Below are 25373 nucleotides of genomic sequence, written 5' to 3'. Positions count from 1 at the left end.
GCGCGTATCTACTAAAATCCAGCTTACTTTTGCTTGCGCCTGATGCGCCAGCAAAAGTAGGCCAATTCGGGCTATTTGAAAATCTACCCCTCTGTGGACTACATGCAAAATTTTACAACTACAAAATGAGAAATTAAAAAAAAAAAAAACCAAAACAAACCACTACATTTTTGCACTCAAAACTGTATTGCAAATTTTTTCACAATTTAGTACATTGGAGTCAAAGAAAGAAAATACCTCAGACTATTGACTTAACTCCAAGACTTTAGAGCAATCTTCTAATTATATGTTTTAGTGACTATAAAAAAACCACGCCAGTATGGATGGGAGACGACATAAATGTGCCCAGTTTTAGTAGGCATTATTGTCTATTTCAGATGACTTACATCTTTCTTCTTTAACTGCCAAATGGAACACAATACCTTCTTTATACTTATCAGTCTCTGACCTTCGCTCTTGTTTTGTTAGAATCAATGCCATCTCTGAGAATGTTATTCTTAGGGACAAGCAATTTAGATTTTTGCACCAAGTGTTCTACCCTCCACAATGAGCTTTCCAGATGGGTGTCATACTTTCTTCTAAATGCTTGCGATGCTCTCATTCCACATCAGACTTTAGGCATTGCTTCTGGAACTGTCCTATCCTGCAGATTTTTTGGACTGAGTTGGCTACTATTGTGGAATAAGGTTATCCCACTAGATCCGCGCATCTGAATATTGGGTATTTATGACCAATTATCTCCACCCATATCGACTCCATGCCTATTATTTCTAGACAAGGTTTCTCTTGCAGCGAGGTCTGCTCTTCTGCTCTGTTCCCCAGCTTTAATACCAGCATAGACAAAAATCATTAATAGACTTCTGTCTATGGAATACCTCATGGCGAAGACGACGTCTCCTAAAATATTCTCAATCATGATGGATGTTTGGGGGGAATACATCAGTTCATTGCCATCTACTTACGTTACCTCACTGGTTGGATAGTATTCTTAGCCAAATACATTTGTCATAGTACTTTCTATTCTATAACTTTAACTTTATATCATAGTTAAGATTAGGTAACCAAATTTAAGCTGTTGTACATGTATACCAGGTCATTATTAATAGTTAGATTTGCATTCTGTGTGATACCGTGTTTCTGATTTTCTATGTTATTTTATATTCTTAAGAGGGTGGGGAGGGTGAGGGTACTAGCAATTAGTAAAAAATTTGTACTATACGCAAAAGTTGCCAGAATTGAAACCCTATTTCTAAGGCATATTTGTCTATGTTATAGAGCACTGATTTTCTGCTATTGATATATACTCTCTATTGATATATACTCTCTGTGTTACTTGAATTATTGTGTTCTTTTTGTTAATAAAAAATATTTGAATTATTGTGTACTTTTTTAAATAAAAAATATTGAACCCCCCCGCTCCCAAAAAAAACAAAACACGCCACTTGCAATACTAGCACTTAATATAAACATATTTTGGCTTACCTAGAAACTTTTTTCAAGGATACTCCAAATTCATGGGGAATTTAGAGCGAGTTCTATTTTATCATTTTCTGATAGGTTTTTGCATCCAGTTTTGGGCTTGTGTATTTTGCATCCTTTTCTACATGGTTACCAATTTGTAGTTAGACATGACAACCACAACATGAAACATAAAAATTTTGGTTTTGAATTTGATTACTTGCCTTTCCAAACTTGTGCTCAAGGTGAGTTACAATTCAGGTGCAGTAGTAGATCCCTTCCCCAGAGGGCTTACCACCTGGCCTGATTTTTAAAAGCATTTGGATGTGCATATGTTATAAAATTGGCTCGTCCATGTGCGCTTGCCAGGAACCATGCGCATATGGATACATGCGCACTGCTTTTAAAATCAACTCCATAGTATGTTACATTTACACGTTTAATTCCTTTGAAAATTACTTCCTGATTTGGTACCTGAGGCAGTGGAGAATGCAGTAGAGAGTGAAGTCAAGGTAACAAGGCGTGTGAGTGGTTGAAAAATATTTTTGAACACTGAAATGGCACTTATTCTTTGTGGTTTGACTTAGAGATGTGCTGTCATTTAAAAATGACCTATAAGAAATAGCTATCATATTTCTTATATCAGTTTATTCATTTGAAAACAAAAATGACACCAAAATGAGCAAAATTTCATTTTGTTTGTTGTTTTAACCCATACTATTGCAAATAATATGCCTTAAAATGATTTAGTATGTGCTATTTGTACATAGCAATTCGCAAACATGTTAATGTGCACTATAGGCCAGATTTTAAAAGGGTTACGCGCGTAACCCTTTTAAAACCCCCCTGTGCGCGCCAAGCCTATTTTGCATAGGCTCGGCGGCGCGCGCAAGCCCCGGGATGCACGTAAGTCCAGGGGCTTGCAAAAAGGGGCGGTCGGAGCATGGTCAGGGGGGCACGGTTTTGGATCGGCGGCGTGTTCGTGGGCATGTGGGCGGTCCAGGTCGTGGCCGAGTGCCCCGACACAGTGGCTTGTGTCGGGGCCTGCTGCGCCGGCGCGCGTAAGTTACTACTGCCAGGAGGCAGTAGTAACTTTTCTGATAAAGGTAGGGGGGGGGGGTTTGATAGGGCCGGGAGGGTGGGTTAGGTAGGGGAAGGGAGGGGAAGGTGTGTGGGGGGGGGGGGGTGGAAGGAAAGTTCCCTCCGAGGCCGCTCCGATTTCAGAGCGGCCTCAGAGGGAACGGGCAGAGCAGGCAGGGCTCGGCGCGCGCAAGTTGCACAAATGTGCACCCCCTTGCGTGCGCCGACCCCGGATTTTATAAGATACACGCAGATACGCGCGTATCTTATAAAATCCAGCGTACTTTTGTTTGTACCTGATGCGCGAACAAAAGTACGCGCGCGCGCTCTCTTTTAAAATGTACCCCTATTTGCAAATAACACATACTTAAATGGTTTTGCACATGTTAAAACCTAAATGAAATTTAAAAACAGGAATCAAAATGAAAACCAAAAAAGAAATGAAAGAAGTGAGATTGTTCCTTTGCCCTGATGACTGTCTAGTTCTGCCATCAGGGCATATCATTATGTTCCAAACTAGGTAAAAAGACAGGAAACGGAGAGTAGGATTAAATGGTCAATTTTCTCAGTGGAAAAGGGTAAACAGTGGAGTGCCTCAGGGATCTGTACTTGGACAGGTGCTTTTCAATATATTTATAAATGTTCTGGAAAGGAATAAGAGTGAGGTAATCAGATTTGCAGATGATATAGAAATATTCAGAGTAGTTAAATCACAAATGGATTGTGATAAATTGCAGGAGGACCTTGCGAGACTGGAAGACTGGACATCCAAATGGCAGATGAAATTTAATGTGGACTAGTGCAAGGTGATGCATATAGGGAAATATAACCCATGCTTGTAGTTACACGATTTTAAGTTTTATATTAGGAACTACCACCCAAGAAAGAGATCTAGGCTTCATAGAGAATAATACATTGAAATCATCGGCCTAGTGTACTGTGGCAGTCAAAAAAGCAAACAGAATGTTAGGAATTATTAGGAAGGAAATGGTGAATAAAAAGGAAAATTACATAATGCCTCTGTATCGTTCCATGGTGACACCATACCTTGAATACTGTGTACAATTCCGGTTGCCACGTCTTAAAAAAGATATAGTTGCTGGAGAAGGCACAGAGAAGGGCTACTAATATGATAAAGAGGATGGAACAGCTCCCCTTTGAGGAAAGGCTAAAGAGGTTAGGGCTGTTCAGCTTGGAGAAGAGATGGCTGAAGAGGGATATAATAGAGGTCTTTAAAATTATGAGAGGTCTAGAATGAATAAATGAATATTGGTTGTTTACTCTTTCAGATAATAGAAGGAGTAGGGGGCATTCCATGAAGTTAGCAAGCATCACATTTAAAACTAATCATAGAAAATTGTTTTCACTCAACGTACAATAAAGCTCTGGAATTTGTTGCCAGAGGATGTGCTTAGTGCAGTTAGTGTAGCTGGGTTTAAAAAAGGTTTGGATAAGTTCTTAGAGAAATCCATTAATTGCTATTAATCAAGTTGACTTAGGGAATAGCCACTGCTATTACTGGCATCAGTAGCATGGGATCCACTTAAGGGTTATTTTTTAAAACCCAGCGTGCGTACATCCTGGGCCTTAAACGCGCCGGGCCAGTTTTCAAATGAGCTTGGCCAATCGCGTAAACCCCGGTATGTGATTAAGTGCCGGGGCCTGAAAATGGGGCGGTCTGGGAATGGGGCTGAAGGCGGGACGGTACAGCAGCCATTTGCCGCTGGGCCAGGGAATCACATGCCAGCAGTCAGCTGGCGCGTGCAAGTTGCTTCTGCTTCGGAGGAGCAGCAACTTAAAAAAAAAAAAATAGGTAAGGTAGATTAGGTTTAGGGAGTGGGGAGGGCCTCTCCCAGTCCGCTCTTTAACTGGACGAACTGGGAGAGGCCCGATCTCGTCGCCGCTCATACTTTGTTAAAATTAGGCCCCCCTGCACGCGCTGCACGCACATTTGTATGTGGATTATAATATCCAGTGCGCATGTGCACATGGCCCACCGATTTTATAAACGCGCATGTTAAAAAATTGGCATGTCCATATGTGCGCACCGGGAAGCTCGTGTACATGGACACGCACACACACCTTTTAAAATCTACCCTTTAGTGTTTGGGTGCTTGCCAGGTACTTGTAGCCTGGATTGGCCACTGTTGGAAACAGGATGCTGAGTTTGATGGACCCTTGGTCTGACTCAGAATGGCAGTTTGTGTTCTTATGTTCTTAAATGTTCCTGTTTGACTTAAGTACACTTTTTATTCTAGTTAAACTAAAAACAAAAGACTGCAAAATTATTAAAAGTTGTATTTATCCCATGATATTTATATTCATAGAAATCCCATTTGTTAGTTCTGCAATTAGAGCTTCCATCAGAGTAAACTTTTCTGTGAAACAAAATCAGTGTAAATACAGTGATAGCAATCTTATCAGTCCTGGAGAAAGTTCGTTGTAATACCTTTTATTGGATGAACATAAGAATAATCCAAAAATGTTGAGTACATGGATTTTGAGGCCACATAGCTCCCTGTTTTATTATCTCAAAAGATCATGTGTCACACCTTTGGATTATCTGCAATGGTCTAATAAAATGTTACCACAGCTACAGTCTAGTTTATCTAGAACAAACTCAAGAGCCCATCTCCAGCATTTTCATGAATAGAGTGTAATGATGTCATGATATCATTGCATAAAAATCAGTACAGTACTGATAAAGGGGTGGATTTTAAGAGCCCTGCTCTCCTAAATCCGCCCAAAACCGGGCGGATTTAGGCGGGCAGGGCCCTGCGCGCCGGTGAGCCTATTTTACATAGGCCTACCGGCGCGCGCAGAGCCTCGGGGTTTTCGGAGGGGGGCGTGTCGGGGGGTGGGACCGAGCGCAGCGGCGTTTTCGGGGCGTGTCGGGAGCGTTCTGGGGGCGGGCCGGGGGCGTGGCTACGGCCCAGGCAGTCTGGGGGCGTGGCCGCGCCCTCCGGACCCGCCCCCAGGTCGCGTCCCGGCGCGCTAGCGGCCCGCTGGCGCGCGGGGATTTACTTCTCCCTCCGGGAGGCGTAAATCCCCCGACAAAGGTAAGTGAGGGGTTTAAACAGGGCCGGGCGGGTGGGTTAGGTAGGGGAAGGGAGGGGAAGGTGAGGGGAGGGCAAAGGAAAGTTCCCTTCGAGGCCGCTCCGATTTCGGAGCGGCCTCGGAGGGAACGGAGGTAGGCTGCGCGGCTCGGCGCGCGCCGGCTATACGGAATCGATAGCCTTGCGCGCGCCGATCCCGGATTTTAGCGGATACGCGCGGCTACGCGCTTATCTACTAAAATCCAGCGTACTTTTGTTTGCGCCTGGAGCGCCAACAAAAGTACGCCTATTCGCGGTATTTGAAAATCTACCCCAAAATGAAATAGTTCTGAAGTCAAACTAAAAACTCTTCCAAAGACTTAGCAGATCATTTCAATAATATAGTTTGCACAGTATGTGAAGATAAACAGTATACAAAGCCTAGAGAAAAACCAAAATGCTACAACATAATGAAGATCTGTCAGAAAATAAAAAGAAGTGGGCATTAAAGAAATGCATGACAAGGAATTGTTTCTGAGATACCGCCTCTGATATCTGAGGCAGAAGAAGAAGCATTATGACAAAATTATGGTGTGTAATTTTTTATTTATGTGAAGTTGGAATGAAATTTAATATTAATACAGTTCTAGAATTTTTTTGTAAGAGATATTCTTTACTTTATTTCTCCTGATGCATGTTCTTATTATGACCATTTAACTCTGTTGTCTGAATCACTCCATTTAATGATCCAGATTAGAATCATTAATTTAATTTTAAGATTATTTACAGTTGTGACCCACAATATTTGTAAGATCATGTATATGAATAACCAGCTGCACCTGAATGTTTAGAGGCACACTGGACTATGAGTTCCATACTTTTGTTGCCACAGGAAACTAATAGTCTCTCTTCATCTTGCAGATTTAGGGAGACACATGCTATCTTTAACACTCCTCTTATTCACTCTTCATCTTTGCTGGAATAAGAGGCTGAATTTATGGCCCAGAAGTTGAATTTTTTTTTTTTTTTTGTATTTGTTAAAGATTAGTGCTGAAAATAAACAATTATTATGGTTTTAATTGTACAATGTTTTTTCTTTTGCTTTGTGAGAGTCAAACTATACCTTGCAAGTGTTATAAAAAAATGAATACTTGGAATTAGTTCTAGTGTGCTTTCATAAGAAATGATATATCCCTTTCCACCTCTACTACTGAATGAGGTGTAGTGATTAACAAATAATTATGGGTTAAATGTACATGCTCAAAGGAATCCATTATTTTATTGCCTATATATTTCTCAGAAGACAAAGCAATACCATTATCTTCTGAGAAACTTTCTCTGTGGGCAAACTGGGAAAGTGCCATACACAGTATACAGAGTATAAATCAATAGGTCTCCAAAACCTTGAAGTTAACCATTTGCTATTATTGGGTTTGTGATGCTACTAGCAGGGTCAGTCTATCCACTGCTTTCTCTTTTTCATGTGGTCCTAGAATATAACAGAAACATGGGACTGGGAGAGGTGCAAGGCTGGTTGCTGTGCTCCAATTTGGAATCGTCAGGCATTACATTAATTTTTTTGTTCTTGTTTTTTTTTCTGACAGAGATGAACTGAAGCTAACACAGAAAGCTGCATATGTTAGATACTTCAACAGCTCGGCCTTCTTCTTCTCTGGTTTTTTTGTCGTGTTTTTATCTGTGCTGCCCTATTCACTGATACATGGAATTGCACTCAGAAAAATATTCACCACTATCTCATTCAGCATTGTTCTTCGAATGGCAGTCACTAGACAGTTTCCCTGGGCTGTGCAGACGTGGTATGACTCTCTTGGCGTAATAAATAAAATACAGGTACATTATTGATTTAAATTCAATTATTTTACTGTCTATCAAAACATTACTTATTAATCACACGTGTATTTTTTACTATGCAGTGTTAAATTGCCCTCTAGACCATATTTTATAATTTCCTGAGGTGAGAAGACAAAGTGCTTCCCCACTGTGAATAGTCATGGCCATAATAAGTTTCCAATCACTGCAAAATTTTTGTATCCTTGAAATCTCATGAAAATGACATTCTTAGTAGCAGAGATATTATAAGATCTCATCATTAAAAACAAAGCCATTTTTAAAAACATTAGAAAGGCAAGTCCAATGTGCAGATTCAGGTTCTCTTAATTTAGTTCCCTCCTCTTTTAATGTTCTCTCAGATGAGTATGAAATGTGCTTCTGAGTATATATCTTTGAAATACAAAATGCATTTCAAACTCACTTGAATGAATGTTTCTCGAGGATTAGAATGTAGGTCTGGCTCCTTGCCTGGAATTGCTGACATAGCAATCCTCATAAACCGGATAAAAGGGAAGCAAGATGCTCTTTGTCCACTGCTAGTTATAATGGACCAGCCATTACTGGTAGTCCAAATTTTAAGTTATCTGTTTAGGATTTAGGGCATGGAACACCAAGTTCCCTTTCCATCCAGTATAAACTATAATGCTTCTTCTTTCCCCTTCTTTTACTGCCTCTTTTACAGTACTTATGCAGTAAGTCACAGAAAATGTACATCTTCTCAACAGGAGGCTGGGTAAACAATTACTATGGTTTTCTATGCTTTGCTTTCTAAATTTTCCATCTACCTTTATTTTACTCCATTGAATCATAATTTCCCCCATTATTTTGTCCAGTACTCACAGCATCCTGCATAAGCATGTGGAAATCATAGAGATCCATTATCTCCAACATAACTTTCTTGCAATGCCAGTCAACAATCAACATATTTGATTAACATAAAGAATTTATACTTTTAGACTGTAATGAGCACTTTCATTTTTATACCATAGACAAATCATGTAGCAAATTTTGGTTAAAAGCATATCTTTTATATGATACAGTACTGTATATGGAGTAGGAAGGGAAATTCCATGCTTTGACCTCTTTCTTCAAAAATAATTTTAAAAGCTTTGATACTGGGTGATAGTAGTACAATTGTACTAATATGTCAATGATTTTGTTTCCAAGAGTATTGTAACATGATTAAAAGATCAAAAGAGTGAACATAAGAATCCTATTCCATTTTATTTGCCCATATTCTTTAACATTTCTATGATTAAATCAATTTATTTAAGTAATATCTTAATATATTTCATATGCCCTAACAATACAGGGGTAGATTTTCAAATACCGCGAATAGGCGTACTTTTGTTGGCGCTCCAGGCGCAAACAAAAGTACGCTGGATTTTAGTAGATACGCGCGTAGCCGCTAAAATCCGGGATCGACGCGCGCAAGGCTATCGATTCCGTATAGCCGGCGCGCGCCGAGCCGCGCAGCCTACCTCCGTTCCCTCCGAGGCCGCTCCGAAATCGGAGCGGCCTCGAAGGGAACCTTCCTTTGCCCTCCCCTCACCTTCCCCTCCCTTCCCCTACCTAACGCACCCGCCCGGCCCTGTCTAAACCCCTCACTTACCTTTGTCGGGGGATTTACGCCTCCCGGAGGGAGAAGTAAATCCCCGCGCACCAGCGGGCCACTAGCGCGCCGGGACGCGACCTGGGGGCGGGTCCGGAGGGCACGGGCATGCCCCCGGAACGCTCCCGACACGCCCCGAAAACGCCGCTGCGCTCGGTCCCGCCCCTGACACGCCCCTGAATGCCCCCCTCCGAAAACCCCGGGACTTACGCGAGTCCCGGGGCTCTGCGCGCGCCGGTAGGCCTATGTAAAATAGGCTCACCGGCGCGCAGGGCCCTGCTCGCCTAAATCCGCCCGGATTTGGGCGGATTTAGGCGAGCAGGGCTCTTAAAATCCGCCCCACAGAGTGGATCTCTGTTACAGTGGCTTGCCTGATGCCAAATATATCATTTTCTTTCTAATATATTTAAATAGAGCTAAATTCTGTTATAGCAAACACATCTCCCATGCTATTTTATAAGCCTCATCCTTCCTTCTAACTGAATTATAAGATGCCTTCTGAGTGGCTTATGTCTGGTGGGACAGGACATGAATCAAAATTGAACATTTACTAAAATGTTACTATAAGGAACCCTAGGAGCATTATAAAACTCTACAAATATTTTGTTAACATAAACTTAAAACAAGAGACAACTTCTTTGCTACCATTTGCAATGGATTGATGTTATTTTGAATAAGGATTATTCCTTTGCATGAGGAATACAATGGGGCGGATTTTAAAAGCCCTGCGCGTGTAAATCCTTTCCGGATTTACGCGTGCAGGGCCCTCGCGTGCCGGCGCGCCTATTTTGCATAGGCCGCCGGCGCACATAAAGCCTCGGGACGCGCGTAAGTCCCGGGGCTTTCGAAAAGGGGCGGGAGGGTGAGTGTCCGGGGGCGTTCCCGAAACGACGCAGCGTTTTGGGGGCGTGCCGCGGCGTTTTGGGGGCGGGCCTGGGGGCGTGGCGCCAGCCCGGGGGCATGGTCAAGGCCTCCGGACCAGCCCCCAGGACCGGAGGACGGAGCGGGGCTGCCGGCAGACGCACGCAAAGTTACGCCTGCTTTCAGCAGGCGTAACTTTGCCAACAAAGGTGGGGGGGGGGTTGAGAGGGGGGGGGGGGGGGGGGTTAGGTAGGGGAAGGGAGGGGAAGGTGGGGGGAGGGCGAAGGAAAGTTCCCTCCGAGGCCACTCCGAAATCGGAGCGGCCTCGGAGGGAACAGGCAGCGCGCGCTGGGCTCGGCGCGCGCAGGTTGCACAAATGTGCACCCCCTTGCGCGCGCTGACCCCGGATTTTATAAGATACGTGCTGCTACGCGCGTATCTTATAAAATCCAGCAATCTTTTGTTCGCGCCTGGTGTGCAAACAAAAGTACGCGATCGCGTATTTTTTAAAGATCTACCCCAATAGGTATAAAGGTATTTGACAATCCCAGAATTCTGTGTTTTATAACAGCTATGAGTAATTGTTGAACACAACAAAAATTATAAGGGAGGCATGGATTTTACTAAAATCTTTCAATTTAGTTTACAGTGTAGGTACCAGTGGAAAACACTGTGAGATCCATACCTGGCTAAATGACTATTTAGTTGGCTAATAAGTTAAGTAGCTGGATAAGTTAGGGGCATTCTGAGGGCATAACTGGGAAGTATTGAGTTAGCCGGCTAAGTTAACAGCTTACTCCAATATTCAGAGTTAGCTGGATGACTTAGGGGGTCATTTATTAAAATGCGATAAGGCGTTTTCACATGCATTAAGGGCTTATCGCATGCGAAAAGCCCCGTTAACGCATGCGATAGGCCCTTAACGCATGCGAAAATGTGTTTAACGCATGCGATCGCACCATATCGTATGGTGCGATGCAAATTCAGAAAATAGGAGGAGTTAGGGACTGGGTTAGCATGTCTGCGCAGAGCTATCGCACAGCCTAATGCAATTCAAAGAGGTGTAGTTAAAATCGGCGTTATGGCTGTGCGATAGCTCTTCGCAGACAGGCTAACCCAGCCCACTCTTTGGTCGATTCCCGTTGAGTTTGGCCCTCGTGGCCTACCGGCCATCGACCGTACCGCGGCTCAAATATTTCATGGCCATGGGGTCGGGGTTCCGTTGGTGCAATCGCACCATGTCCATAACAGACCCTCATAAGGTCTGTGTAATGTGTCTTGGATGTGAGTACGATGTCCTGACCTGCACCAAATGTGCCCTAATGACACCAAAAGGTCGCAAGGCCAGAATGGAGAAGATGGAACTTCTCTTCCGTGCTCAAACCCCGAGGCCGTCCATTGCATCGATGTCGTCAGAACTGGCACCGTCAACTTCGCGCCAGTATTGACCATCGACCGGTGACCATCCGGCATCGATGACTTCTTGTTATGCTCAGGCTTGTGAACCCTTGGGCCGACGGGAGGATGGTATACCTTGCGGAAGATCCGTAGGTTCTCTCGTTGGGTGGCGAGGCAGAGCAGAAGATGAGACCAGCTGGCCCTCGGCACTGGAGACTGAGGCGACTGCGGAGGCAGATGAAGAGACGAGAAGAGGAGCTGTACCTTCACCACTGGAAGTCTGCGGTCCCCCCAGGAGGAGCCCGTAGGGACCCGGACTGCTGGGACTTAGGCGGGCCCTTGGAGACGGTCATCCAGAAGAAGTCCAAGGTCAAGTGCCAGAGGATTGTCGCTTGCCAGTCCGAAGTCACCCACCGAGGGATCAGCACTTGCCAGTCCGAAGTCACACACCAGAGAATCACCACTTGCCAATCCGAAGTCGCACACCAGAGAATCACCGTAAGCCAATCCAAAGTCAGGAACCAGGAACACCAAGACGAAACAAGAACAAGGATCCAAAGCACAAGGAACTCACCGAAGTAAGCAGACTAGACAGCACTGGAGGACGTTCCCAAGTCAGTAATGCTCAGAGGAAGTCTCCTTTTATACTTCCTCTGGCCCGGTGGATTGGGATCAGCTGTAGGCAATTAAGGGGACGAGGTCCCTTTAATTCTGGTGAGGAGGCGCGGCCACGTGCCTAAGATGGCGGCAGCCATCTTGGATCTCGGGCCGCGGAGGAGAGCTGCTAGCTGCCGTGAGGGAGGAGCAGGGACGGCTCCTGACCCGGCGGCTAGCCCGGAGGCCTGCGCTGACGCACGGGGGGGGGGGCCAGACGTAGGGCAGTCTGCCCCGATGCTGCCTTACCTTGTCATCTGGAGGAGAAACACCGTTCCGCATCCCTCCATCGGGAGTCCTACCAATGCCTCAGCCATCGATGCCGATACGTCTGTCGGCGCCACTGATCCATCGATCCCGATGTGTCCGTCGGCCGCACCGATCCATTCATTGATGCCCTCGATGCCTGCACTGGTGCCTTCGATGCCTTCATCGGTGCCTCCAATTATTCCCTCGATTCCTTCGGAGCCTAGACCAGGACCTTCAGGGATTCCACCGTCCCATCCCCCTCGGGCTCCTAGTGTGGCAGGTGCTGATCCCTACGATACCTGGACTGATGATTCTTCACCAGACACCGATGACCTGCCTTCACCACCTTCTCCTACTGAAAGCAGAAAGCGTTCTCCTCCAGAGGACCTTTCTTTCATAAATTTTGTGAAGGAGATGTCTGAATTGGTTCCCTTCCAATTACAGACTGAACACGATGACAGGCATCAAATGAACTGTTGCAATTCCTGGATGCTCCCAAGGAAATAACCTCCATCCCTATTCACGAAGTTCTTCTGGATCTCCTAAAAAAGAACTGGGAACACCCTGGCTCTGTTGCTCCAGTCAACAGGAAGGCTGACACCACTTATTTGGTACAGTCAGCCCCAGGTTTTCAAAAACCTCAATTGGATCACCAATCTGTGGTTGTAGAATCTGTCCAAAAGAGGGTAAAGAAATCAAACCCCCACACTTCCTTTCCCCCAGGCAAGGAGCAAAAGCTTCTAGATGCCATTGGTCGCCGGGTCTTCCAGGGCTCAATGCTCATCTCCTGAATTGCCTCTTATCAGCTCTATATGACCCAATACAACAGGGTCTTATTTAAGCAGATACAAGACTTGACAGACTCCCTGCCTCAGCAATTTCAAGATCAGCTCCAAACCCTAGTAAACAAGGGTTTTGAGGCGGGCAAGCATGAGATAAGATCATCTTACGATATCTTTGACACTGCTACCAGGGTATCTGCAGCTGCTATCTCGGCAAGAAGATGGGCCTGGCTCAAGTCTTCGGACCTTCGCCCTGAAGTGCAAGACAGATTATCTGACTTGCCCTGTGTAGGAGACAATCTGTTCAGTGAACAAATCCAACAAATGGTGGCGGAACTGAAGGACCATCATGAGACCCTGAGACAGCTCTCTCTGATGCCTTCTGAGTACTCTTCAAAACAGCCTTTCCGAAAAGACACTAAGAAGTCCTTATTCCGTCCGAAGAAATCCTACCTGCCACCGGCTAGAACTCGCTGTTGCGGTCCCAGGCCATGCCCGGTCCCTCCATCTACCTCGGGGATGGCCCAGACTGTTTCGAGGTTTCCTCGGGCCTGCGGGACCTCCTAGCCCCGCCCCCTAGACGCTCGTGCGTGTGCACGAGGAGGAGTCCTTCTTAAAGGGGCCAGCGCGGGAAACCTTAGCCCTGCCTTGGATGACGTCAGACGCCATCAGGGTATTTAAACCCTGCATCTGGACTCCTTCAATGCCTTGCAATGAGGCTCATTGCTGCATTGGACTCCGGTTCGTCTCCGCTGACTCTTGACTCCTGGCTTCTGACCCGGCTTTGCCTCCTGACTTCATCTTCAGCTTCCGCTCCTGATTTTGGTTCGTCCTCTGACTTCTGGCTTTGACCCGGCTCCGTCCCACGACTCCGTCTTCTGCTTTCGTCCCTGGCTTTGGTTTGGATCTCTGACTTCTGGCTTCTGACCCGGCTTCGCTCTTGGACTCCGACTTCGGTTTCTTCCATCACATCAGGTATCTGGTACTTGCTGGCCCTGAGGATTCCCCTAAGTCCCAGCGGCTCGGGCTCTCACGGGCTCCTCCCGGGGGAGCCGCAGGCTTCCGAGGGTGAAGACTCTTCAGCTACCTTGGCCCAGCCGTCCTTCGTCCATCTCTTCGGCCGCAGCCCGGATCCTTGGTCGCATAGTGTCCCACCTAAGTCCAAGAGGTCAGGGTCCCTACGGGCTCCTCCTGGGGGAACCTCGGACTTCCAGTGGTAAAGCCTCTTCTGAGTCTCTTCCATGCCGCCTCCCAGCTGCGGGCCTCCACAGCATACCATCTACTGTCTCAGCCGGCCCAAGGGTCCATGACTGTAACACTCGCTCTACGAGACCATTTCAAAAAACCCAGTCATGTCAGATACGAAAACAAAAACCGCAAGCAGCTCCTCAGCTGGGCCCTGCTTCTGGTTTTTGACTCCTGCATAGAGAGCAGCAGCCAGCTTCCACTGCCACACATACTAGTGGGAGGCCGATTGTGCCATTTCAACAACAGGTGGCACTCAGTCACTTCAGACCAGTGGGTCCTAGCGATAATCGCTCAAGGTTATCATCTCAACTTTCTCTCCATCCCACCGGACTCCCCACCTCTACCGACGTGGAGAACATCCGATCACTCCATCCTTCTGGAACAGGAGGTCTCCCTCCTTCTCCAGTCCAAGGCAATAGAACTAGTGCCCTACTCTCAGCATGGTCTAGGGTTCTCTTCCCAGTACTTCCTAATCCCCCAAAAATTGGGAGGCGTTCATCCAATTCTGGATCTACGTGTCCTCAACAAGTACCTCCATCGAGAAAAGTTCAAAATGGTAACCTTGGGTTCTCTTCTTCCTCTTCTACAAAGAGGAGACTGGCTCTGCTCTCTAGACCTCCAGGACGCATACACTCAAATTGCAATAACTCCATCTTATCGCAAATACCTGAGATTTCTGGTAGGCCCCAAGCACTATCAGTACCGAGTGCTTCCATTCGGCCTCGCGTCTGCACCACGAGTCTTCACAAAATGTCTCGTAGTAATTGCAGCCTTCCTCAGGACTCAAGGTGTTCACGTCCACCCGTATCTAGATTGGTTGATCAGGGCTCCCACTCAGCAAACTGCTCTGTCGTCCCTACATCTTACCTTACACACTCTGATTTTGCTAGGATTTCTCGTCAACTACGACAAATCCTACTTAGTTACATCTCAAACCTTATCATTCATAGGGGCAGACTTGGATACCTTGCAGGCAAAAGCTTTTCTACCTTGACAACGAGCTCTCACTCTCATCTTTCTCGCACACCAGCTGCAGTCTCAGCGCTACATGACTGCACGCCACTTTCTCATCCTACTGGGACACATGGCGTCCTCAGTTCAGATCACCCCAATGGCCCGCCTAGCCATGAGAGTCATGCAGTGGACTCTAAGGACACAATGGACTCAATGCATTCAGCCCCTGTCGACCATTGTCCACGTCACCGACTCACTCCGTCAGTCTCTCACCTGGTGGAAAAATCAGATCAATCTCCTCCAAGGCTTGCCCTTCTAGGCTCCAGACCCTCAAATAACTCTCACCACCGATGCTTCCAACCTCGGCTGGGGAGTCCATGTGGCTAAATTTCAGACACAAGGAACTTGGTCTCCAGAGGAAGCCAAACACCAAATCAATTTCCTGGAGCTTCGAGCAATCAGATATTGTTGCGTTTGTGCCTGTTTTCGCCCTCGCTCCACCCTCTCTACCTTTGTGGCGATTTCCTTCGGGACTGACGGACAGATGCTACCGCGGCTTCTCCTTGCCGCTTCTCCCCGGAATCCCCAAGCTGGCCTGACGTTGCGGATCGCCGGCCGCGACCGGAGACCTGCGCGACCGGCGCCGGAGCCCCACCGGGGGAAGGTCAGGTCAGTACACGGCCTCCCCACCCGGGGGACCCCAACGCCAGCCGCGTGCGCAGAGGCCCAAAGCCATAGGAGGAAACGCGGCGAAAAACGAATAAAACAAACCCGCGAAACGCGACAAGGCCCGCCCTCAACCAGAAGCCAGCCAACCAGCTACAGCCCGGCTGGGCTTTAAAGCTAGGCTGCAGGCGCCATTTCGCCCCTTGTCCACGCCGCGACCGGAGACCTGCGCGACCGGCGCCGGAGCCCCACCGGGGGAAGGTCAGGTCAGTACACGGCCTCCCCACCCGGGGGACCCCAACGCCAGCCGCGTGCGCCGAGGCCCAAAGCCATAGGAGGAAACGCGGCGAAAAAACGAATAAAACAAACCCGCGAAACGCGACAAGGCCCGCCCTCAACCAGAAGCCAGCCAACCAGCTACAGCCCGGCTAGGCTTTAACTGCACACCCTACTAGGCGTCACGCGCCGAGCGTCGCGCGCCGAAGGAGCACGACAAAGGGGCCTGCCCCTTTGTGTGCCCCTTCGTGCGCACCTGAATAGCAGCAGAACCACGATTCTCGTATTGGCAGCCATTATACTCCTCCTGCCCCACCATCCCACGATACTCCCTCAGCCCAGGTCGGCCTCCCTGCGCAGTCGGCGTCGGCCCCTGGAATCTCGCAACTAAGGGGCCATAGAAGCAACCGTCGCTACTTTCCATCAACTACCCCACCCTCTCCTTATAAGCGCTAACCCATTCCAGCTTCTATCCTTTACCCAGCCACTCCAGCATTCATCCAGTCACCCCAGCATCCAGCCTCTCCAGCATCCAGCATTCATCCAGCCTCTCCAGCATCCAGCATTCATTCAGTCACCCCAGCATCCAGCCTCTCCAGCATCCAGCATTCATCCAGTCACCCCAGCATCCAGCCTCTCCAGCATCCAGCATTCATCCAGCCTCTCCAGCATCCAGCCTCTCCAGCATCCAGCATTCATTCAGTCACCCCAGCATCCAGCCTCTCCAGCATCCAGCATTCATCCAGTCACCCCAGCATCCAGCATTCATTCAGTCACCCCAGCATCCAGCCTCTCCAGCATCCAGCATTCATCCAGCCACTCTAGCATCCAGCATCAACCTACATCCAAAAAAGACATTAACATGCTACAAACCTTCTCCATTCCGATTATCCCTCGCTCAATCCCCACCAGAGCTAACGCACCATTACTCAATCTACGCTCAAAGAGATCTCTGATTCCAATCATGATCTCCCCAATAACACAATTCCTAGGTCTATCCTTAATAACCTTAAGCCTTCTAAACTCACAGTCACTCTCAAAAAAATCTCACTTGCTCAACGACCATCTCCTAGACTCTCAACCGGACATTTGTGCCATTACCGAAACATGGCTGAAAAACACTGATACAGCCATAATCAACCAACTACCAATACAACAATATGACGTCTTCTCTATCCCCAGACCTAAAAAAAGAGGGGGTGGAATAATGTTAATCACAAAAAAAGAATTAAGACTAACTCAACAAGCCTTCAAATCTACGACTAAATTAGAAATCGGATTATTCAAATCCTCCCAACTCCAAATCTGCCTTATTTACGCCCCCCCCAGGGCTCCTAGAAGCCGACCCCTCTCCACTCATCGAAATTATAGCCAAACATATCGACTCCATCTTACCCGCTATCATTTTAGGAGATTTCAACATCCATGTTGATTCTCCCTCCCCATCTTCCAATTGCGAAGCCCTACTTTCCTCCTTCCAGGCTATGGGATTCAATCAAATCATAAATAATCCCACCCACAAGGCAGGCCACACGCTTGACCTGATATTCACTAATGAAACCATCTCGCCCATCTCCCCACCTTCCTGCTCCCCCATCCCCTGGTCAGACCACTCGTTGATAGTTACAAAACTAGCCATTAATCAAAAACAGACCCCTGTTGCTTCCAAATCCTCCATCCAATTCAGGAAACCTTGTTCAATGGACGCACTCAACAACAGCCTTGCCAAAGACCTATCCAAACTGGACTTCACAGATGCTGATACCGCAATTAATTCCTGGCAAACAATCACACACGCAGTAGCAAACTCAATTTGCCCATTATCCTCAAAAATTATCAACCCAGCACGCTCGAACAAAAAACCCTGGTTCTCTACGGAATTAAGAAAACTCAAACAAGACCTACAACACAAGGAACTACGCTGGCGGAAAGACCCCTCCCCCACATCATTGGCTACTTACAAAACAGCAATGAGCTTCTACAGAACATCGATCACCCGCACCAAACGAGATTTTTATGCCAAAAAAATACACGGTTTCCTATACGACCCGAAAACGCTCTTCTCATATGTGGCAGCCCTCACCACTCCCACTTCCTCTACCTTCTCAGAAGAAGAAGCCCAAAACAAATCTACAGAGTTGGCGATTTTCTTTGACAACAAAGTCAAAAACCTACTTGGCCCACTGGCAACATCCAACAAATCATCAATAGCCTTACAACCCCCCAGCCAAACTCCTAGCCAAAATCCATCCTCTACTATTCTTAAACAGACGCTAGTATCTCTTGAACCTACATCATCCCTGGAAATAGAATCGATTATCAAGAAAATGAAACCCTCATCTCACCCTCTAGACCAAATACCAACCAAACTTCTCCTCACCATTCCTAACACCATTGCCAGATCTCTGGCAGACATCATAAATTGTTCCCTCAATCAAGGATCTGTCCCTGACTCCTTAAAAATTGCTTCGCTGAAACCCTTACTAAAAAAACCCAATCTGGACCCAGCCAACCCAGCAAATTTCCGCCCCATCGCAAACCTACCTTTTATAGCTAAAATAATGGAAAAACTTGTCAACTTCCGTCTCACCGACTACTTGGACTCCCACAATATCTTATACCCTTCTCAATTCGGTTTCAGGAAACGCCTAAACACAGAATCCCTCCTTCTTTCTTTAACGGACACCATCCTGATGGGCCTTGACAAGGGACAATCTTACCTCCTAGCCCTACTCGATATTTCTGCGGCGTTTGACACGGTAAATCACGACATCCTCATCAGCCGTCTAATGGAAATAGGCATCTCTGGCTCTGCACTGCTCTGGTTTAAATCCTTTCTGAACAACAGGCACTACAAAGTTAAAATAAACGACAAAGAATCCCACCCCGTCCCATCAAAACAAGGAGTACCACAGGGCTCTTCTCTGTCCCCTACCCTGTTTAACATATACCTACTTCCTTTATGCCAGCTGCTCAAGAGCCTCAACCTCACCCATTTTATATACGCAGACGATGTGCAAATCATAATCCCCATCTCGGACCCCATCTCCTCAACTCTAAATTTCTGGAACGACTGCCTACATGCCATCAACCAGCTTCTCACGAATCTCAACCTGGTCCTAAATACGTCCAAAACGGAACTCCTGGTTATCTCCCCTAGCGATAACCACCCCTTCACTAATAACACAATAACCCCACTAGCAAGCCATGTCAGAGACCTTGGGGCCACCCTTGACTCCAGAATGAATTTCAAAAAATTCATTAACGCTACAACTAAAGAATGTTTCTTCAAGCTACAGGTCCTGAAGCATCTAAGACCGCTCTTACACTTCCAGGATTTCCGTTCTGTGCTTCAAGCAATACTGTTTTCAAAGATTGACTATTGCAACGCTCTTCTACTCGGTCTCCCCGCCTCTTCGACCAAACCTCTACAGATGCTGCAAAACGCAGCAGCCAGGATCCTTACAAACACACGGCGCAAGGACCACATCACACCTATCCTAAAAATCTTACATTGGCTTCCTATTCAACATAGAATACTGTTCAAAGCTCTCACTATCATCCACAAATCGGTCTACCAACAATCCTCTCTCCAACTCACCTTCCCTCTGGAACTACTTACATCTTCAAGACCAATAAGAACTGCCTACAAAAGTAAGCTCAAGGCCCCTCCCAACAAATCATCAGTTCACAACTCCATCCACAAGCGAGCTTTTTCAACAGCAGGTCCCCTACATTGGAATTCGCTTCCTCAAGACTTACGCCAGGAACAATGCCATTTAACCTTCAGAAAAAAACTTAAAACCTGGCTGTTCACACAAGCCTATCGTTGAAGGATTCCATATTAACCAACTCTCTCTCACCCTCCAACCCACCCTTCTCCCTCCCCGCACTCCCAAACTTTTTTCACTTTTTTCCCTTTTCCACTCGCAACCTCAACCCACCCTTTTCCCTCACCCCCGCCACTCCTCCCATCTGACATAACATGTATATTCCAGCTGTATATATTCCATATATATATATTTCCATATATATTTCCGCTGATTATAATCCATGTTTTCTGTATTATTAATTTATTGTTTTATGTTAATTTATAGTTTGTAATTTTGTTAACTTATTGTTCAATTACTTAATTCTGTCCTATCTTCCGACATCCATGTTTTTACTCTCCCTGTTTTAATGTAACTTCTCTTTTCCACTTATACGTTAATTGATTTTTCCCCTTGTTCTAATGTAAACCGGTACGATAAGACCTGGTCTTGAGTGTCGGTATAGTAAAAGAAGTTAAATAAATAAATAAATAAATGATGTAATGGTGCATGCGCGTTCCAGAGTTTGTACTGGCAAGGGCGCGAACCTCGGGGGCGTCCCTCCGTAGTGACGTCACCTGCTTCCAACTTAAAAGGTCTTTGTTTGCTACTACGAATCGAGTTAGCAGGGGGAAATCTTTCTCTGCTGTTCTGCCTCCACAAACTTACCAAGGGGTACCCGCTCCTCGGGGACCCCACTCTCTCTTCTTGATTTCAGACTGTTAAGACGGGATCCGGTACTCGCTCCTCGAGGGCCTACTTCCTAAATGCTCAGAAGACTCCTTAATGCCTGGAAGTGATCGCAGACGTGAACACTGTGAGTTCTATTACAGATAGGAATCTGTAATCGCTCCACAAGGTCCTATGTTCCTAATCTCTGAAGACTTCCTTCTGTCTAAGACGTTATCACAGGTACGGAGATCGTGAGTTGTCATTGCAGATTGCAGATAGGAACTGGTACTCGCTCCACGAGGGCCCATGTTCCTAAAACCCTTCACAGACTCTCTTCTATCTCAGAAGCTATCGTATACCTATATCTTGTACATTACTATTTCATATTGCAGATAGGAACCGGTTCTCGCTCCACGAGGGCCCATGTTCCTAGAACCCTTCACAGACTCTCTTCTATTCCAGAAGCCATCTCATACACAGATATTGTGAGTTCTTATTCCAGACTGCATATAGGAACCAGTACTCGCCTACGGCTCCTGTTCCTGAATATACTGTAGACTGTCTGTTGCACTGGAGCCATTACAAGATATCTACAATTGTGAGTGTATCATCTACTACTGGTTATGTATCCAGCATACCCTGTCTACTCACTATCTATAGTCTCTCTCTACAGCTCAGCAACCCAGAGATCACAGTTCTAGTATCTGAGGGACTTCAGCCCTGCCGGCCACATCAACTCACTACTGCCACCTCTGGTGGTTCTACTTCCTGTCTAATAAAGAACTATTTATGTTTGTCTCCATACTCCAGCCTAGCTGATGGTATTTCTCGGGGTATCCTCCTGGGGGCACTGTCATCTGCCATCAGCCCAAGGATTCACCAATTTCCATTCAGTGTTTATTCCTTACACTACACTAGAGTGGTATCATACAGACTGCCACTCTGTGGGAGCCAATCCACAACAGATCATTAACTCCATCTACGGAGTACATCACTCTGCTGACTACTCCCCTCTGGGGAAGCAGATCCATATCAGACTGCAAACTCCGCCTCCCTGGTGGGGAGATCTACATCAGATTGCCAGCTTCTCCCCTTTGGGGGAGCTGATCAAAAATAGATTACTAACTCCGTCCCCCTTGGCGGGGTGAGCGCTAACAGATATGCTCTCAGAGTATTTCAGGATCGCCTCTCCAACCAAGTCATCCTGATTCAGACGGACAAACAGGTGGCCATGTGGTACATCAACAAACAGGGAGGCACGGGCTCCTACCTCCTGTGTCAGGAAGCTGCGCAGATATGGGAGGAGGCCCTCTCCCACTCGATGTACCTCAGGGCCACCTACTTGCCGGGAGTGGACAATGTGTTGGCAGACAAGCTAAGTCGCACCTTTCAACTGCATAAGTGGTCTCTCAACCTCTCAATAGCGGATTCGATCTTCCAACAATGGGTTTACTCTCAAATAGACCTCTTTGCGTCACCTCAAAACTGCAAAGTAGAGAACTTCTGCTCTGTCACTCGCAGCCAACACTATCAGCCAAGAGATACGTTCTCCCTCTCATGGGCAAGCGGTCTCCTATATGCATTCCCTCCACTTCCACTTCTCTCAAAGATTCTCATGAAGTTACGTCAGGATGAGGGAACCATAATCCTGATAGCATCTCACTGGCCAAGCCAAGTGTGGTTTCCAATACTTCAGGATCTCTCCATTCGCAGGCACATTCTAGGGAAAGGACCTGCTTCTGATTACGCAAAATGATGGGTGCCTGCGCCCCCCCCAATCTTCAAGCCTTGTCTCTGACGGCATGGATGTTGAAAGGTTAATCCTTCAGCCACTTAACCTTTCTGAATCAGTTTCCCATGTCCTGATTGCTTCACTGAAGCCTTCCATGAGAAAATCCTATCTTTACAAATTGAACAGGTTTCAGTCATGGTGCTCTTCTCAGTCCCTTGACCCTTTTACCTGTCCAATCACGAAGTTTCTGGACTATCTCTGGCACTTGTCGGAGTCAGGTCTAAAACCTTCCTCCATCAGAATGCATGTTAGTGCAGTGGCTGCCTTCCATAAAGGTGACGGGGATGTTCCCATATCAGTACAACCCCTTTTAACACATTTTCTGAAGGGCTTGCTTCACCTCAAGCCTCCACTGCGTCCACCGGCCCCTTCTTGGGACCTCAACTTGGTTTTGGGTTGGCTCATGAAACCACCATTCGACTCTCTCCAGTCCTGTGAACTTCGCTTTCTCACAGGACAAGCAGGATGGTTGTCCTCACAAATGGGTGACATCGAGGATGGAGCCCACCACGGAAAACTTCTGTCAAAGTTTAACAGAACTTTGACTGGCCCCTACTGGGCATGCCCAGCAAGGCACTGACCCTGCAGCCAGCAGGGGTCTCCCTTCAGTCTTCTTTTTTCCGCGCAGCAGTTGCCACGCGGTGAAAGGAGCTCTCTTACCACGTTCCTGACAGGAATTTGGAAATTAATTTCCTAAGAAAATTTGCCCCTCAGGGGTCTCCCTTCGACATATTTTTGTCATCTTTACGGAATCCGGTAAGTTTTTTGCCATTTTCCATCGACTACCGTCGATTTTGGCCCTCGAGGCCTGTTGGCACTTACCGATCCCCAGGCTAAATTTTGGCTTACAGCCATGGCAACGGGGTTCCGTCGTTGTCCAGATTGCACCCGGACTATGTCAATCACAGACCCCCACAGGGTTTGTGTTATGTGTTTGGGTAGTGAGCATGATGTCCTGACTTGCACCAAATGTGCCTTAATGACACCCAAAGGTCGCAAAGCCAGGATGGAGAAGATGGGGCTCCTCTTCCATGCACCCACCCCAACGCCATCGATAGCATCGACGTCATCGGAACCGGCACCGTCGAAGTTGCACCATCACCGTCAACCCTCCGGTGACCGTCCGCCATCGATCGCTTCTCGGCCGTCGACTCCCGTCCCTTCCCCGGATGGGCGAGGGGATCGGACAGAAAAGCATCGCCATCGACGGCACAAGTCTCGGCCTGTCGAGGATCCACAGCCATCGACCTCCGCTCAAGCCGAGCCACCGACTAAGAAGCCGCGATCAGACCGGACACCCTCCACGTCTCGTTCGCAGGCACCGAGGAAACCCTCACCCTCTCGGGGTGTGGGGGCCGTGATCCCACCGGTTACGGTGGTCCCTCCGGCCTTGCCTCAGCCTCCCTCTCCCGACGAGCCGGGTATTGTTACCCCTGGTCTCTGGGCAGAACTGGACCGGCTGGTCCAGGAGGCCATCGAGAAAGCGATGAAGAAATTACAACCTCCATCGGCACCGTCTCTGGCACCGGTTCCGGCACCGCCTCCGGCACCGACGCCGGCACCGACTTCGCCACCGAGGAGGGAATCGACCACCGAGCCGTTGGTGCAAGCTCTAGCACCTCTACTGCACCGCATGGAGGCACTTATGACGGCCCTTCCATCGGTAATTCCAGTACCATCGACAACACCACCGTCTCCGACTGGATTCTCATCGGCAGGAGAAACACCGTTCCGAATTCCCCCTTCCGGGGTGGTTCCATCGGTACCTTCTGGTATATCTCCACCGATTTATCCTTCGGCTCCATCGATTCCGCGTCCGGCACCGATTCCATCGGCAGCGCCGAAGCCCTTGATGCCATTCCTAGTTCCACCTGCAGCACCGATTCCATCTAGATTTCCATTGATGCCTTCAGAGCCTCAACCAGGTCCTTCAGGGCTTCAAGTCCCACATGATCCCTACGATACCTGGGGTGATGATGATGATACATCTTCTGACACAGATTTGCCTTCACCACCATCTCCTACAGAGAGTAGAAAAAGATCTCCTCCTGAGGATCTCTCTTTCATTAATTTTGTAAAAGAGATGTCAGAAGTTGTACCTTTTCAGTTACAATCTGAAGCCGATGACAGACACCAGATGATGGAACTACTCCAATTTCTGGATGCTCCAAAAATCATCGCTTCCATCCCTATTCACCAGGTGTTTTTGGATCTGCTAAAGAAAAACTGGGAATCTCCTTCATCTATTTCACCAGTTAACAAAAAAGCTGACTCCACATATCTTGTCCAGTCAGCACCAGGTTTTCAAAAGCCTCAACTGGATCATCGTTCTGTTGTGGTTGAGTCTGCGCAGAAGAAGGCCAAACGTCTTAAGCCACACTCTTCCACTCCACCTACCAAGGACAATAAATTCCTGGATAGTGTGGGACGAAAAGTATATCATGGAGCTATGTTGATTTCACGCATAGCTTCATATCAACTTTACATGACTCAATACAACAGAGCCATCCTTAAGCAGATACAAGACTATGCTGACACGTTGCCGGATCAGTACCAACCACAGCTTCAAGCCCTTCTTCATAAAGGATTTGAGGCAGGGAAGCACGAGATTAGAACTGCCTACGACATATTCGATGCTTCCACAAAAGTTTCAGCCACAGCCATCTCAGCCAGACGTTGGGCTTGGTTAAAGGCGTCTAACCTTCGCCCAGAGGTCCAGGATCGTCTTGCTGATCTACCCTGCTTAGGTGACAATTTGTTTGGAGAACAAATTCAACAGATTGTGGCAGAGTTAAAAGATCACCATGAGACGTTGAAACAACTCTCGTCTGTCCCACCTGACGTGTCCTCCAAGCAACCACCAAAGAAGGACTCTAAGAAGTCGTTCTTTCGACCACGTCGCTATTATCCTCCATCAGCTAGGCCTCGTCCTGCACGGTCCTCCAACAGGCCTCAGCCTCGCCAGCCAAGAAAGCA

General features: G+C 47.2%; 1 protein-coding gene across 1 annotated transcript in view; it reads left to right on the top strand.

The window, feature by feature from the left end:
- Positions 1-25373, top strand: part of CFTR (CF transmembrane conductance regulator) — a 575903-nt gene that overhangs the window by 191165 nt on the left and 359365 nt on the right. The window contains exon 8 of the mRNA XM_029615983.1: positions 7178-7424. Within this exon, the coding sequence (XP_029471843.1) occupies positions 7178-7424 (247 nt within the window). The remainder of the gene's footprint in view (positions 1-7177; positions 7425-25373) is intronic.

Source organism: Rhinatrema bivittatum, chromosome 9 (assembly GCF_901001135.1).
Source record: "Rhinatrema bivittatum chromosome 9, aRhiBiv1.1, whole genome shotgun sequence".
NCBI lineage: Eukaryota > Metazoa > Chordata > Amphibia > Gymnophiona > Rhinatrematidae > Rhinatrema > Rhinatrema bivittatum.
This window is presented reverse-complemented; position numbering and strand designations above follow the sequence as displayed.